Source organism: Poecilia mexicana, unplaced genomic scaffold (genome assembly GCF_051168715.1).
Source record: "Poecilia mexicana isolate PSO_F unplaced genomic scaffold, ASM5116871v1 scaffold_1, whole genome shotgun sequence".
NCBI lineage: Eukaryota > Metazoa > Chordata > Actinopteri > Cyprinodontiformes > Poeciliidae > Poecilia > Poecilia mexicana.
Genome location: NW_028263370.1, coordinates 3719451 through 3736185, shown reverse-complemented (window position 1 = coordinate 3736185; position 16735 = coordinate 3719451). Strand labels below are relative to the sequence as shown.

The 16735-nt window shown below is 42.7% G+C and overlaps 1 protein-coding gene across 4 annotated transcripts; it reads left to right on the top strand.

Annotated features, from left to right (window-relative positions):
- Positions 1-6928: 6928 nt before the first annotated feature.
- On the top strand, positions 6929-16030 carry LOC106917532 (PPARG related coactivator 1). Of its 4 annotated transcripts, none has more exons than XM_014986564.2 (11): positions 6929-7439; positions 8279-8353; positions 8979-9152; positions 10660-11992; positions 12234-12287; positions 13228-13981; positions 14057-14233; positions 14514-14574; positions 14653-14774; positions 14855-15006; positions 15590-16030. In XM_014986564.2, the coding sequence occupies exons 1-11, from the start codon at positions 7344-7346 to the stop codon at positions 15688-15690; spliced, it is 3099 nt and encodes a 1032-aa protein (XP_014842050.2). In that variant the 5' UTR covers positions 6929-7343; the 3' UTR covers positions 15691-16030. The 4 variants fall into 4 exon arrangements, with proteins under 4 accessions (XP_014842050.2, XP_087865615.1, XP_014842048.2 ...); XM_014986562.2 differs by having other exon boundaries at positions 6931-7439; positions 14511-14574; XM_014986566.2 differs by lacking the exon at positions 6929-7439 and adding an exon at positions 7464-7611 and having other exon boundaries at positions 14511-14574.
- The last annotated feature ends 705 nt before the right edge of the window (positions 16031-16735 follow it).

Genomic DNA, 16735 nt, shown 5'->3' with positions numbered 1-16735 from the left:
GAGAGAGAGAGAGAGAGAGAGAGAGAGAGAGAGAGAGAGAGAGAGAGAGAGAGAGAATGTATGTATGTGTGTCCTGCAGCCGTCCGAGTGACTTGTTACCATCCAGCAAAGGTCTGCTACCCAGCGGGGGAGGCAGGGGGAGAAAATAGAGCGAGGGAGGGGGTGAGGTGGGGTCTGACGTGCCTCCTCTTCCTCACCCCTCCTCACCCCTCCGCTCCTCTCGCTCCGTTAGTCTTCCCGTCTGCAGTGTGTCACACAGTGTTGCGCTCTGACTTCACTCATCTCACCGTCTCCTCAACCATTTATCTCCGCTCCCACCTTCTCCTCCCCCTCTCCCTCCCTCGCTTATTACACTTTCTTCCGCTCCACCTTTCCCTCCTACCGTCTCCATCTCCCGTCTAATTTTTCCTCCATCACCGTCTCATTTGTCCCTCCCTGGTTAAATGCTGGATGTGAAAAAGAGAGAGAGAGTTGGTGAGATTAAAGGATGCGAGGCCTTTTTATTGTTTAAAATATGTCAAAAATGTTTCAACTATCTTTTTTTTTTTTTTTTTTTTGACAGAGATGTGCACAGACAGACACTAGGTGGTGCTAGAGCACCTGCACGTTTTTCAGGTGCTAGAGCACCGTTTTTCAGGTGAAAAACGCCCTTTTCAGGAGAAAAGGGCGTTTTCTGGTGCCCTTTTTTCACCAGAAAAAAGGTGCCCTTTTGAATTTTTATTTACATTGTATTGTGTGTGGCCCAGGGTGGCTGGAAGCCCTGATGTTTCTAGATCGTCATGACAACCGTTCAGCTTAAAGGAGGTTGTAAAGTCCATATTTTACCTTTTCATCAATCTGTAATAATTGTGTTCTTTTATTAATCACAAGACTTTTATAATAATATGCACCTAAAATGAATCTTTGTTTTGAGTTGATTGTTTTTTCATGGTGGTCAAGTCCCTGCACCCCACTGGACAGGTTGCTTCATGTGTCCACTGACGGCACATATAGGTAGGTATGTGTCGGTATTTTTGTTTCAAATTCACCAAATTTGATTTTTTTTTTTTAAATAAGAATTGAACAGATCTCTGTGTGATTTTCCCAGATTGAGATGTTGTTTTATAGCTTAACGATTTCATCTTTGTACATTTATGTTCTCTAACAAACCTCAGAGGTCAACAAAGACCAGCTGCATTCATACTGGATTAAACTACACACAAGTGGACTCTGATGGGTGCAATGGATTTTATTTAGTGGTTTCATAGCAAAGGGGTTGGAAATACAAAATGTGGAGTCCAATTTTAATTTGTAAAAAGTCCTTAATTTTCACTCAACTTCACAATTACAAACTACTTTATGTTTGTCTACCACTTAAGCTCTTAAAAAATACATAACATTTTGTGGCTTTGACATAAAAAGCCGCGAAAAAAAGTTAGCGTGTCAACATTTGTGACCGATTCAGGACCTTCGAATGGTCTGAGCTAAAAACCCTGAGAGTGTTGATGAATAAATATCTGACATTCTGAAAGACTTTTAGAGGAAGTAAAGAAAAACTTACTTCACTCTTCCCACTCAGACGTTCAGAATCAAAAGTCCTGCAATAAGACAGAAAAAGGCTAAATATCAAAATGCAAAAATACACAAGAACAAGGTGTGCATCCATGTTCTCTTTTTACACCAAACAAGAAACACAAATTTGCATTAATCTCCTCCTCCAGAAATTTTCCCTTCCCTCTTTTTTTATATGAAAAAAGAAAAACACTTGCTCTTTGTCACCCCCCTCCTCTTCTTCCTCACCCTCTGTCTCATTAAGCACTATCTCATTTTGAGGAGGAGAGTGTTAAGCCAATCACAGAGAGGAAGAAAGAGCCGAGGAAGGAAGAAAGGAGGGAGATGGAAAGACGGTGAGGCTGCAGGAGGAAGAGGGCAAAGGAAGATGGAGAGAGGTGGCAGAAAATGAAGAGAGGTAGAGAAAGAGAGAGAGAGAGAGAGAGAGAGAGAGGGCCATGGGTGGATGGAAAGAACGATGGAAGGAAAGAGGGAGAACGAGAGAATAAATAGCTCTGGCGCACTCGTCCCCATTACCCCGGGAGGGCACTGTCACCATGGCAATGTGGCAGAAAAAGGATAGCACAAGCATGATGAGCTTCAACTCACACTCACATTTTTTTTTAATACATGAAAGCTGTGGTTCACACATACATGTGCCTACATTAGCAGTTTCATAGAAACAACTTCATACTTTCAGATTAATGTGTGCATACACTGCAAGCTGTCTAACACCTTACCATAATTATTGATTTACAAGCAGACACGCATAGACACACATCTGAGCAGTCAGTTAGCAGGAAATCAGAGCCTGTAAACACAGACAAAATGACTGATTCAAAGAGGAAGCTTTCCGTTCACAAGCTAGCCTTAGCTACGTAGCACTACCAGCTGCTACAGAAAGTTTGCAGTATATAAATTTTAGACTCACATTAAATATGATTTTCATTTTAAGTCATGGGCATGTTTATGCTTTGCGTATTGATTCTTGCCATGTGGCGACCATTAAGGCGAATAATAAATGACTGTAGTCAGCAGTTTTCTGTCTTAGAGCTGCGGTGGATGTTGCTTTAGTCAATATGAAGTAGATCTTCTGGCCTTGGATATGTGGTCCTTGATTGGTAGAAAAAACTTGAGAGAGCTATTTTAACATTTTCCTCCCCCGTCCCTACTTGTTACTTGTACCTGTCTGATAACGTGAAGCATCTTGAAAAGCCCCAACCAAGAGAAATGTACTGTCAGATTGACATCTGTCAGTCTATCAGGGTTCGTGACCCCAGCGAACCACACCGAGATGCTTAATCCATAAACGGAGAAAACATGGGACAGTGTTGAACTTTCCTAATGGTGACAGTCCTGCCAAAATTACCTCAACAACTCTTACAGGAGGTCACACAATAATGCATCAGTTTCATCTATGCACTTGGAGAGTCAAGTCTTTCGGTGACGTATTCAGTGGACTTATGAGATAAAGTTGAAATTTTGTACGTGTTTTTTTTTGTTGTTGTTTTTTTTTTGTGGGGTCTTGTAGAAACTAACTGAACATTTTATAAAATGAACTTCACAGTGTGTGGCTGCTACGCTTCTTCCAAGTACAAGACAACTTGTTAGCAGGAAATCAAAGCCTGTTCATGATCAAAAGAAACATGAACTTCCAGCTTCTACTTGAAAACATACAGCAGCAAAGTGATCCAAGAAGACCTCCGAGTGTTTGTTGTCTGCCAAACACAGCGCCTTGTCTGATGGTCAAAAAGACTTTCCTTCTCTACCAACGCCGCCTCCCAGATGCCTTTTGGCAAACTCTAGTGCAGCATTGATGAGTTTTCTTCAACAGTGTTTTTCTCATTGCCTTTGACAGATGAAGAGCCTGGGCAGCAGTTGTTGTAGACAGTCTCTAAACAGGTGTGAATATTTATGCAATTACCTGTATTATGTAAATTATTTTTATTTGTCAGTTTTAGAAAACAGTTTTCAATTTGGCACTAAATTTTTATTTTATTTTTTTTCTAGCAAGTTTTTTAGCCCAAGTGTTTCTGTTTGGCTAATTAGCTTAAGAAATGCTCAGGCGTGCATCCGGCCTGAGGGCAGAACCCAGACTGACGGGCTCTTCACGGCTGGTCTGTTAACTCCTGTGTTCAGGCTGAATCTGCATCCTGTTTCTCTCAGCTACATTATTGATGTCGGTTTCTGTTACCACACTGAGTGGCTCAGCGCGTGTGTGCAGGAGCGTCTGCACACCTGTAAGTCACTGCCTCCTACCATTTCAGCTCTCTCGGCTCTGGTCTCGACTGATTTTCTCTCTGCTCTGCATCCCCTGGCGACCCCTGACCCCGGAGTTTACAGAAAAGAGATGGTGACCAGAGCTCAGGACATCTAAACACATGGAGGGTTAGTGGTCCTGCACCACCAGCTCCCACTGGAGAGCGGGAATTCTCTGGTTTAGACTTCCTTCGTTAGTTGTTTTTGTTTGTTAACAAACTTAACGGTACCGTTCTGTTTTCTTTTAGTTAGTGATTGTTGCATTTATTTACTCTGTCAGTTGGTGTGTTAAGTTCATGACTTGTTGGGTTTCTTTTTTAAATTTTGTTTCTTTGACTTCTTTCGTGAGTTCAGCATATTTGTTTTTGTATAACTTTCGAGTTTAATACTACCAATAATAAAAATTTCCTATGATCTGTCACATATTCATGTGCTAACATGGCCCAGTCAAAGTACAGATCTATAGACCCCTTTATTAAATTAGAATGTTATTGAAAATTTAATTTATTTGGGTAACTCCATCACCAAGTGAAACACATTATTTACTAATTAGACCAAGTCTGATGTTTTAATACCTTTATTTCTCTCAATCGTGATGATTTTCTGCTGACAGCTGATGAAAATGTGGCATTTAAAATTTGAAAATTACAACAGGCCAATAAAAAAAAAAACCCAGAGTAAATAAATCAATCAAAACATATTTATGCTACACTTTTCAGATTTTTGTGCACAAAAATGCTCCAAATGTTTTAAAACTATGATTCATTTTCCTTCCCCTTCTCTGTTACATATCAAGTTGACGCATCCCATTAAATCAAGACGATGTTTGTGGTTGTAACATGACAAAACGTCCCTCTTGTTCGCTCTCAGGCTGTCACTTCTCGCTAACAGGTGTCCTCTCAGCCTTCTGGGAGGATATTCCTCCTCTTTGCCACGGAAGAAGCAGACAGGCCACTTGAAGTAAAGAAAAATCAAACATCCACTAAGGCAGCTCACTTAGCTGACTTGAAGTAGTATAAGCCCCACGAGTTGTGGGTTTATTTCCCCTGGTGTGGAGTTAAAGATCAGAGTGCTTTTGCCTTTTTTTTTTTTTTTTTTTTTTTTTTATTAAACACCTGGCTCCCACAATATTAGAAAGGTCACATAAGTGCACGCACAAAACATTGCATGACTGAGCAGCCAAGATGACTAGAAGGCACGGAGAAAAGGAAAAAAAAAAACTCACAAATGCAGCCAAGTGTGAGTGAGACTGGGAGATGAAAACATAAACCTCACCCCTCGGAGCTCAAGGGTTCTTAAAAAATTCAGACGTGCCAAAAGAGCGCCGTAGGAGTCCTTCCACGGGTCAAGAGGGAGAAAAAGGGATGAGCCACACAGGAGAAAGGAGAGGAATGATTTAGCTTTGTTTTAAGCTTCCTCCTCCTCCTCCTCCCTCACCACAGACCAAGATGGCACTCTGCTTTCTGGAGCCTAATGGCACTGAGTGGGTGAATTTTTACATTTCCTGTGGAAAAAAAAAAAACACAGTGGAAAAATGGGACAGTGACTGCAGAGTCAGTTAAATGCATTTTGTGCATGCAGGGGGCCATGTACTGACATGGTGGTTGAGTGCTGGATGCTGCAGTAAGGTAACCTACTTACACTGATCCCCCCCCCCACACACACACACACACACACACATACACGTATACACACCACCCCCAGGTTTATGTACACACTCAGATGCTCACTCCTGAACACACCACAGCACCTCACCCGCTGGAGGATGTTTTGGCCCCGTTTCAGACAGTAATGTGCGCCAAAAGGCAGGAGGTGGTTTGTGGGATGAAGACTGATGTGGGAAGAAAACTCACACAGACTAACGTATCATGGAGTGGGAATGCTCGAAACACCTCAAAACGCAGCGGCTCAAAATAAAAAGGCACCTTTTGACCTCTTGAAATATGAGCCTGTGGCTCATATTTTCTTCCCTGCTAGTCTAATGCAGCCATTGACCCCACCATGGCTCTTAGCAAAAAAGGTCAGCTCTTCAGAGTATGCTCAAGAAGACAACAGGTTGGACACAATCACAGCTCCCAGCTGAGGCAGGAAAAAAAAAATCACCAGCTGACACAAACGGTGTGAACATGCGTTTGATTTAAAAACTGACCTTCATCAGGTGGAGCTGTGTAGCGTCAGGAGAGACGTATCAATCACGGTTTCGTGATATAAAGTTATTTACAACTTGTGTGGTCAACGGAAAACATGCAACATTGTTGTGCAATGCCGCCATCTAGTGGTCAAAGTGTGCAACAAGCGGTTTCACAAGTTTGGTGCGATTTTCTATTCAATTCACTTCAATTCCCATTCAACTAAGCAGCTGAGCTGTACCACCGATTCAGAAGAAATGTTCTTTCGAAAACAAACTAATCCTGTTAATATGAAAAGAAACCTAAAGCAGAACCTGAGCAACTCGTCAGAATCTGTTTTGGTCAGATTTGAGCTCACAAACAAGGAATTTGACTTTGCTATCAATGTGTAAACACTTAAAACATAACATAGGGGAAATAAAAAATAATAATAATAAAAAGCTTTCTAGAATACATAGTATTTTTACAAAAGACATGTCCGAATTAGGTTTATAAACATTTTTGATTATCGCAGGTGGTTAATCCTGAAAAATAAAGACCCGTCATTTAACCGTGTAGACATTGTATGTACATGATAGTTGACATATACAGGGTCAGTATCTAAGCTTTCCCTCCAGATAAACTTTGGAACTAAATTATCTTTGATTTTCATTTACATTTTTCTTGCAAAGATTTCTGAAAGGGTTGTAATATTTTATATGTATGAAGTGTAACTGGTAATGTTCTTTGTCCCTTTTTGTGTGAGCTGTATACTTGGCATGTTTCATTGTATTATTCCTTCAATTAATCCATTTATCCATTGAACAGGATGGTGGAGCTCATTGTCTTTACTCTAAGTGTGTAAATTCTTGTGTACTTGAAATACTTGCCCTTTTGTAGACAATAAATAATGAACATTTGAATAAGGCCCCGTTTAAAACACAAGAAAAAAAATGCTAAAACAGGGCAAAAAATATAAATAATGCGTCATGTATTAAGATAAAATTAAAATTGAATTATCAAATGTAGTGTTAAAAGAATTGTCTTGACGATTTTGACACCAGAGGTCGCAATTTGTATCAAAAAACAGGCAAAACAATGCTATCATGTCTTTCTTGTATTTCTTTCTTTCTTTTTTTTTTTTTTATAAAACTCTTAAATACATTCGCCCCTGACTATGATGAGTTTTGGTTGTTTTTAATGACCTCTTTAATGATCAGATGTTCGGTCTTTCGTCTTGTGGGGGGGGATTGTGTTTCAACTTTAACAGATAAAACCGAAGCAGTGCGGAAGAAGCCGAACAGCTGACCCAGAGTCAGACTCCGACACGCCGCCTCGCTCTTCACAATGAACGCGGTGGTTACAACCTGATCTGAGATCAGCTCTGGCTGCTCGCTTCCCGCCAGTGGGGACCTCGTGTCTCTCCGTCCGGCCTGCCAGCGGACCATGTGGCGGAGCAACATGGCGGCGCGGAAGAGGGGCGAAGAGAGCGATTTAACTACCGGCAACAGCGAATTTCCGTCCCGCAACACCCTTAATGAGGTACCTGTTCCCCCGCCGAACATAACCCGGCATCAAATTAGTGGCACAAGGGCGTTTTTTGTAGCTGTCGTGAGGCGGTTTCCGCCGGTCCGCGAGGCCACATGCGCGCATAGCGACACGTGGCTGTAGTACTACTGAGGTAGAGCTCAGGAAGATGGCCAAAGTGGATCAGGTAACCTGGCTTTAACACCCAAATAGTAGTTTATTTAACTCTGCCGACATTTATTTGGCCCCATGGCACCTTTGTGTTTTTGACTGAGTGCGTATTAAAAGTGGGAGACACGTTTGAACGTCAGGAGGACAGGATGTTCCTGAGGAAAGGCTGAACTCTTCTCTGGAGCAGTCGGTGTGGTTTTAAATGTCTTTCCGGTTGATAGTCGTACTGACGGTTCACAAACGCCACAAAAAGAATGTGCAGATTTTTCTACTACAAAGGGAAATAAACTCTTCCTATGTTTATTTACAAATTTAAACAGTGTCCAGAAATGCCTATTATCTTGTATTTATGTAATTGCAGTACTACTGAGCTCCTTCATTTACAGCTGACTCCTCCTCCTCTGCTTCATTAGGGGGTCCTCTCTACTATTATGAATGTATTTCTTAGAAAATAGTCTATTGAACAGAAGCTTTCAGTAATTAACTGTTTACTGCAACACAAATTTCTGACTACAGGTGAAAAACGCCCTGAAAATGTAGCCACATCAGGAAGTTTTGTCTTAAAACTTCCTGAGAAGAGGCAGTTTTTACTGTTAGGGCTTCCCTCAACACCTGAAGGAAAGGAGTGTGTTGTCTGCTGGCTGTGTAATTGTGGAGCCCTTCTTCCCTTCCTGTGCCTCCAGCTGGTCCTGAGCAGAAGTCAAGATGTGGACCACTCCATTTTGGCCATCTTTGAAGACTCAGCTGCTTCACCAGAAGTCAGTGTTGAAGCTTGTTGATGAAAGTATTTGACCCACTGCTAATTTTGTGAATTTTCAGTAAAATTCTTTTTTTTTTGCAGTTTTAATTTCTTCTTTTCATCTTTATTTATTAATTTTGACCTACAGTTTGACATATGGTTCAACAGATACAAATGGTATAAAAACATAAATAAATATGCAAGTCAGTCCAATTCAAGCAATCCATTTGAAACAGCTTATAACTAATCCCTACCCAAATAAGGATGGGACAAAACAAACAAAAAGAAATGACAATACTTATGTAGTCTGATGTAATTGTCCTCAAGAAATTAAAGTAATTCATAAAAGTTTGCCATGTCTGAAGAGATCCATGTCAATAATGTAACCCAGAATGTCTTTCCTTCATGACTTATTTTTATGGATCTTTTTAATGATGGACAGCAGGCAATCAGCAAAACAAGTAATGTGTTATTATCTTATAGTAATATTACAATTGGCTCAGATGTTTCTGCCATTTTTCATGAGGTGAAACTTTACGTCGGCATGCAGAATCTGCACTCACGATCCTTGACGTTTATTCTACCAAGTAGTTCTCCCCATCACACCAACATGACTAGACGGGTAAATGTTTTTTTTCTTTCAGAGTCATAACAGTGCAGAGGAAGCAAATGAGAGCCTGCTGTGCGCCCTGACTGAGATGCTGGACCGAGTGGGGCAGGACGATGACGACAATGGGATCTTCTCACCCTTTGACGTCCTGCCAAACACTGAGCTGCTGCACCGAGCGGAGCAGCGCACAGACGAGCCGCGCCTTCAGGTGGGGAGAAGCTGAATGACAGCTGGAGTAACCATGGGCATCGATGTCATATTCAGTTTGGGCTTTTAATAACTAATATCAACATTTCTTTATCTGAGGTGAAACATTGACACAACAAACTGCTTCAATGAATTATTGAAGTGTGTTAAATTATAAGTTTCTTCTCAAAGTTATTTTTAGCAACCCATTTAAAGTAAATTGTTTCTCAACGTAATCGTCCCGAGGCAACAAAAAAAAAAAAAAAACAGTCATAAGTGCTCTGGAAATTTTAACAGACTTTGAAGTGATTATAGTTCAGTTTCACAAGGTTGCTGCTGTGAAATCACACATTTCTTGCTGTGGAACACGAGATTTCAATCCGGACCGGAGCAGAGTGCAGAGACTTTAAAGTTTTTACACTGGCATCTTCCCGTGGACTTTGTAATGACTTTATGTAGGTGATAAAGGGTTACTGCTGTGACGGCATGATGAAGTTTATGTCACAAATCAGCCGAACAAGACTGAAGTCGACATTCCTGCAGCAGGAGGAAGCAGATGCTTATCGTCTGTAGATGTAACATGCAGAAACATCAATGTTCCACTGTGGAAATTCACTCAGGAAAGGGCTGATGTAAAATAGGAAGTTGAGAGGAAAATATCAAAACACCCTCTCAGCTGAAAAGCTAAATCTGTCCCTGGAAACCCGCCATTTTTAGACAAGCAATTCTGTTTCTAAGGACGTGTTTCATATCTGATTGTCTGGTAGACTCTGATTGGGGACCAAGGTTGCAATAATTGTCACATTTTCAGCTGGTCCGGTTGACTTTCACACTGCATTGTGTCAAATTATCCAAACTATTTGAAAAACTTGTTCACGCCCTCGCCTGTGGTGGCGCTGCACTAAGAATCACTGAAGGAAAAGACACTAAAACTTCCAAAGAAGACATAAGTCCAACCTCCTTCTTCACAGAATGTAAACAAAAAGGAGTGCTGTCAGATTTTACCAGTTGTATGATTTCTGTTTTGTCTTTGGTAAAAGGCCACCATCCGTTCCTCTCTCTAGTGCTGGACACGCTCGTTTCCTTTCTTTGCCCGTTTAGCACATTTCAGCACCAAGGCAGTTCAAAGTGCTTTACATCATAAAAATGTTTTTTTTTTTATTAATATTTACCCAGAATGCCATGCACCGTAGTTCACTTCCTGCTTTTGGAGCAGTCTCGGGTTAGCTGGACTTTTAAAATGCACCAGAGTTCACTTCAAACAAACCAATACCTAGGTTTTGAGGCGGACCATAGCTCCCTTATTTGGTCTGCATCAGAGTTTGATTGCGCGTTCTTACCTCCCCAAACGAACCGGACTTTCTAGGCAAATGGATCAGACTTTGATGAAAGCAGACTAAAAAAGCTGGCATAAATGCACATTTCTTTGACATTCTGCTGTTGATGGGGTGTTGTTTCTCTATAATCTTTTTTTTTTCTTGTCCGAGAAACTATTTCTGACCCTCAACCTCTGTCTTCCTGCTCTTCAGGAACCCTCGCCTTCTTTCAGACTTCGACCGAGACCCAAGCCACCAAACGAAACCTCGAGAACCCGTTCAGACGGAGAGCAGAAAGTAGAGAGGACCGGTCGCTCCCAGATGTTAAAGAAACAAAACCAGAGGCTGTTCTCTTCCAAAAACAGGAGGGCGAAGGCGGAAGTGGAGGTTTTTACCTCAACGTCCCTCGTCAGTTTGGTGAAACTCATGCACCCCTATTGCTTGAAGCTGCATGTGGAGAAGGAGGACGATCCGAGGAAAAACAAGTCCCTGTTCTCTCAGGAAGAGGTGTTGCGGTACGAACGGCCCTCCGAAGACAGCGACGAAGAGATAAACGTCGTGTCTGAAGATGAGGCACCTTCAAAACAGACAGAGGAGGAGGAAGAGGGTGGAAATAGAGGGGAATGCCCACTCCTGAAGAGTGTACTGCTAAATGGAAAGACCTCCAGAGAAAAGAAGAGTGTGAGCTTTGGTCCCGTTCACGTGGCATCGTTTGATGAATCGGAGGAGGAAGAAATTGAGGAGAAAAGCAGGGAAACGCTCGAAGAGCCATCGGGTTCAGCACTTCAACCTTCGGACCAGCCCCCAGAAGGAAACAACGGAGAACAAGAGAAGAAGAAAGGCGAGACAAGAACCAAACCACTGAGCCTGCAAGAGTACAGGCAGCTCCGGCTGAATAGACGACCCCCGGTGGAGGAACATAGGAACTACAACACCGGGTGGCCTTCTGTGTCTGAGCTGCCCAAAGAGCTGCCCCCCATCCTGCCCCTGCGTAGACCAAACACAGCAGCTGAGTTCAGCACTTTCACCCAACATGTTAAGTTAAAGGAGGCTAAACTTCACAACCATCTACATCACAAGAGGCTAAAGAGCTCAAAACCTGAACCCAGAACCTCCTCTGCCAACCCACAGTCTGACCACTCAGCCACACCCAGCGGCAGAAAACCAAACAACAGGAGAAGTCCAGCGAAGAAGCCAAAGCTCGTCAGTAGCGACCCTCCAAACCCAGTCCTCGTTAGATTGCACAGCAACAAGCATCCACAGCAGATCCAGAATGAATCCCCAGCACTTTATGAGAGATCTTCACAACCAAAGCTCAGTACCAAGCTGACCGAGATGCCGCCACGTGTTGACCCTGAATCTCCCCAGGATCTGGGCCGAGCAGAGCGGCCGTCGAGTCCAGACGTTGGGTTTACTGCCATCGCACCACGCCTCCATCGGCCTCCCACAGAGGGTCACATGATGCCACAGGAGGAGTTTACAGACACTACGGAACCAGAACCGCCTCAGAACGACTGCAGAGAGAACAGTGCTGCTGATCAATCAGGTAAAGCCTCTTGAGGACGGGTCGCTTCATCTGAGACAGAGAAAACAAGAGTAGGTCGAGTTTCTGGATTGATTTAATTTAAACAAAAGATTTTATTTTATAGACTTCTCACAAGGGAACAGTTTGCCTCACTGACAGCTTCTCTGAAGCTAATCAAGGGAAATTTCATCTTAAACTAAATGTAATGATGTTTTCAAGAACAGGACAAAATAAATCCTTTCGTCTCGGTTTGTTCTTCCAGGTATTGAAGCTGCTGACTTGACCAGCCTGCTGGAGCAGTTTGAGGAAACACAAGGTGGGCTGAGAATGTAGTTACAGTGTTACGGCTTTAAAATGTCTTCAATTTATTTACAAATGGAAGTTGTCCTTAAATATGTTAATCACGGATCTTAAATTTTGTTGTGGCAGGACTATTTAATCTTGTATATTGTATGTAGTTTTTTTTCTTGAGACTTTTCTGTTTGAGTAGTGGGCAGACGTCTCCATTGTGTCCTGAGACTTCAGGCAGGCTACCGCTAACTAGCTGCTAATATACCCCTGCTTGCTAGCTAGCTAGTTTTTTTTCCCCGCTTATCATAGGTTAGTGAAAAATAATCGCCAGTAGGCTGGAGGACATTCATTTTAGTTGGCTGGATGTCGTTCGTTTTTTCCATTGGCTGACTTCTGTTGCCAGAAATGTGACAGTTTTGATCTCCTGTGTGGCGAAGTCCCAGAGTACTGAAATACTTACTGGTTTAAAAGGTAACAAGCTTCTGCTTTTCCTTAAGATTTTAACTCTTATGTCAAATGTAAACGTGACTTCTATGGCCTTTTCCTGTAAGAGAGTCACTGGGCGTTTTTCTGCCAGGAGACTCTTCCACCTGAGCTGTTGATCTCTGTTGCTCCCCCAGAGTTACCATTTGGACTCATGGCTGCTTCTCACAGAGCTACTGACATTGTTTTTATAACTCAATCCTGCTATAAATCCTTACCAGTTAGATGCTCAAACCAATTAGATTAATTGTACAGCATTATAACTCTCTATTTAGTGTTTATAGTGTTTTCCATTAAATGTTGTCTTGTGTTTTATGTTAAAATGCAATAAAAAAAATACTTTATTGATCCCAAAGGGAAATGTTGTGGTAACTCAAATTCTTCAAGATTCTTCAAGAATTTGAGTATTTCTGTTTGCTTTGTTAGTGTTAAACCATCTTCTCATTTTTTCATTTTTCTTTTTTTTGTTTTTTTCCTTTCAGCTATAGACGACGGCATTTGTAGCAACGGGCCCAAACCAGTTCCTGCTGCTTCGTCCTCGTCCATCGAAACGAAGTGTCAGGTGGGCCTGGACAGACCTGAGCCTGCAGGACCAGAGCTGACCTCTGCTTCACCACTGAAGCCCCCTGTGGGGCCGCTGGGACCACCGAGCCCTGAAGACGGTCTGAAAGACGTCCGGTTGTTGGACGTCCCTGAGGCTCTGCACACCGAGGTCGTCCTGAGCACCCAGAGGAACCCGCCCACTAGATGCAGAAGTCTGTCTCTGAAGCTCGTTCAGATCATCGAACCGCGCCCGCTTCCGACCAGGAAGGTTCGGCCGAGCCAATCAGAGCCGCCTGCGGCTCACAGTTCGGCTCAGATCTACGCGTACTTGTGCTGCGATCATGATTACTGCGGTTCTGCTGAGCGTTGTCCTCCACAAGCCCAGCAGCCGGCTGAAGCCGCCACAGAACCGGAGCGGACGGCGGATCACGTTTCAGGGAACCCTCGATCGGCTCAAACCAGGACGGGTTCGGAGACGGACACGAGTACAGACGAGGCTCTGCGGTTTTCACCCAGAAAGGCTGCAGACAGGGGCGGCCAAGACGACAGCAGGGCGGCGCTGTGCGGCCTCCCTACGCCTCCACCCACTCCTCCTGGGAGAGGACGGAGCAGGAGGAGGTACCGGGTAAGATCTCCTCGCTCGGACTCCGGCTCCACCTCCTCGTCCTGCTCCTGCTCGCCAAAACGACCCAGGTGCTCCTCGTCTCTCGTCGTCCTCAGGTGTAAGCACTGCCACCTTCTCTGACCTCACGTTGTTGCTCCTCACAGGATCCGGCGCCGGTGTTCAGAGAGCAGCTCCTGCTCGTCTTCCCCTTCCTCCTGCGCCACGCCTCCTCAGCGTCACTGCGCGGCCCGATCAAGGTCAAAATCCAGGTCCTGGTCTCGGTCCAGATCCCGATCGTCTTCTCCTCAAATATACCACAGGCGCTGGAGGGATGTGTCTGCGTGAGTTACTTTTTTTGATGAGTCCTCGTCACACAGTAATGTGTAAAAGTCTTGGGTCGTCCTCAGTGCAGGCAGACTTGATGTAAAAAATTCTCCAAGTTTTATTTTAGTGATCTCCAAGGTTACTCCTATTTTAATAGGTTAAGGAAGCATGGCTGCTTTGAAGTGAGGTGTTAAACAGTGTGTGGTTGAAAACCTTTACGTCGTTCTAAATGTATGTTAACAATCACAGTGGGCTTCATGTTTGAAGTTTTGTTTTGTTCTCCTTTTGCTGCAGCAGCAGGGAGTCCAGGCGGCGCAGCAGAGAGCGGGAGATGAGGATTCAGAAACTCAAAGCCATAGTGGGTACATTTTCTTCCATATCATACCGTTATGTTTTTGTGCAGCGGGCTGAAAGTATGTTAACTTGTGTGACCCAGGACGAGCGCAGGGTGGTGTACGTCGGCCGGATCCGCAGAACGATGACTCATGACGAGCTGAGGGAGCGCTTCTCTCAGTTCGGAGAGGTCGAGTGCGTGTCGCTTCACTTCAGAGACGGCAGGTCGGTTCTCAGAGTCACTCTGCCTCGTTTCTTTCACCCGTTGAACCACATTAATGTGAAACCGTTGTTGGTCCCCACAGCGACCACTACGGCTTCGTGACGTTCTACAACACAGAGGACGCGTTCGCAGCCATCGATAACGGCGGGAAGCTGAGACAACCCAATGAGCTGCCCTTTGACCTCTGCTTCGGTGGTCGGAGGCAGTTTTGTAATTCTGTCTACGCTGATCTGGGTGAGAAATGTTTCCTCCTAGAAAAAAACCCTCACTGTCATTTCTTTTAGCTTAATTCCCAGCATTAAAGCTGGGATATGTAATTTTAAAAAAATATATATATTTTTTTACATTTTCGTTAAAATGTTATGTTGTGACAGTGTAGTATGAGACAGATAATCTGAAGAAATCGAGCTCCTCCACCTGAGCTGCTATTACCGTCTGAAGAAATGCTCCACTCAGAACCAATCGGAGCCAGGGGGAGGGTCTTAGTGCTGTCGATCAACCTCATGTACACTCTACTCAATGTGTTAAAGGAGGGACAACTTAGCATTACAGGAAAACTGTTTATCCACTGTTATCAGTGGCTGTAGCAGAGAAAATAGGGGATCGGTGAGCAGCACATGATTGACATCTCCAAGACCCTCTGCCTCGTTCTGACTGCTTCACAACATGCTGACAATTTCAACAAATATGTGAAAATACATATACACTTTTTTAAGTTACATACTGCAGCTTAAAAGGCAAAACAAACATCTTTTGTACATTTGGGATCAAATGGTAATTTTAAATGAATTTAACCTGAATTGACCTTGTTGTTCAGACGCTAACAGAGAGGCAGAGCCGCCGCCCCCCAGGAGTCGGTTTGAAGATTTGGACTTTGACTCGCTGCTGAAACAGGCCCAGAGAGGACTGAAGAGGTAGCAGAGCCGAGTGCAGCACCAGGACGAAGATCATCCAGAGACTTTCTGGAGCCCAGAGCATCAATCTCACAATAATGTAGCAAAGTCTTTTTTTGTTTGTTTTATTACTTTTATTTTGGGTGTTTTCAGGTTTGAATGAATAAGCTGAACACGTTTGCATTTATTGATTTGTACGTGACAGTACAGCACTGATTGTACAGTTTTTCAGGTGGAATGTTGAACAGCATCATTATGTAGCGCTCTGACAGTGAATATGTTTTATTGCATGTTTGTCACATTCCAACACACAAAGTTACATGTTCAAAGTTTTCTATATCAAAATAAAGATGCTTTATTGTTTCTATTGTAGGTTTTTATTTAAAGTTTTTTTTATTTAATCCTCTTCATGCTGTCTTTTGTTTGCACATCATTAATGCAACAAGAAATTTACTGGTTAGGATATAGCGCAACTTTGTGGTGACTGAACAAAGTAAGAACTGCAATTTCACTTCCAGTTTAGTCTTTACAAACGGAATAATTTATATATTGAACATGAACATTAATTTTTAGATTTTACATGAGAAAAAATACAAGATGTGAAACAAAAGGTGTTAGTTTTCCATATTGCAGTTTTCAATATAATTACAACCTTTTATGTTTTATTTCCAGAACCACTGCTCTAATTTGGATGGTTAGGAAAAATGACCATCCAAATGTCGTTTAATACAAAAATCATTTATTGTTTAACAATCTCAAAATGACAGAATATAACAGTAAATGGACTCACACAAAATAACATGAAATATAACAAAGAAACGTCATCCAACACTGGAGAAACTATTGGGAAACTTCTGTGCAGCAGTAGATGAATTACAGCAAATTCCCATAAACATAAATATATAAAAATAGAATTAAATAGACTTTACACTGTTGACAAAAAATGTACTCCAGGCCAGAGAAATAATAATGTGTAAGAGAGCTTAACATTGTTTTCAATGTGCATGTCTGAGCATTTAAAGACTATGTATTCATTTATTGACATTCAAAACTAAACCATAATTCTGTGC

Excerpts from the sequence above, each read along its gene's own strand:
- LOC106917532 (XM_014986562.2), top strand. The coding sequence starts at position 7,344 with ATGTGGCGGAGCAACATGGCGGCGCGGAAGAGGGGCGAAGAGAGCGAT. Across the intron at positions 11,993-12,233 it reads CAGTGCTGCTGATCAATCAG|GTATTGAAGCTGCTGACTTG; the intron begins GTAAAGCCTCTT and ends TTGTTCTTCCAG. Across the intron at positions 15,007-15,589 it reads TTCTGTCTACGCTGATCTGG|ACGCTAACAGAGAGGCAGAG; the intron begins GTGAGAAATGTT and ends CTTGTTGTTCAG.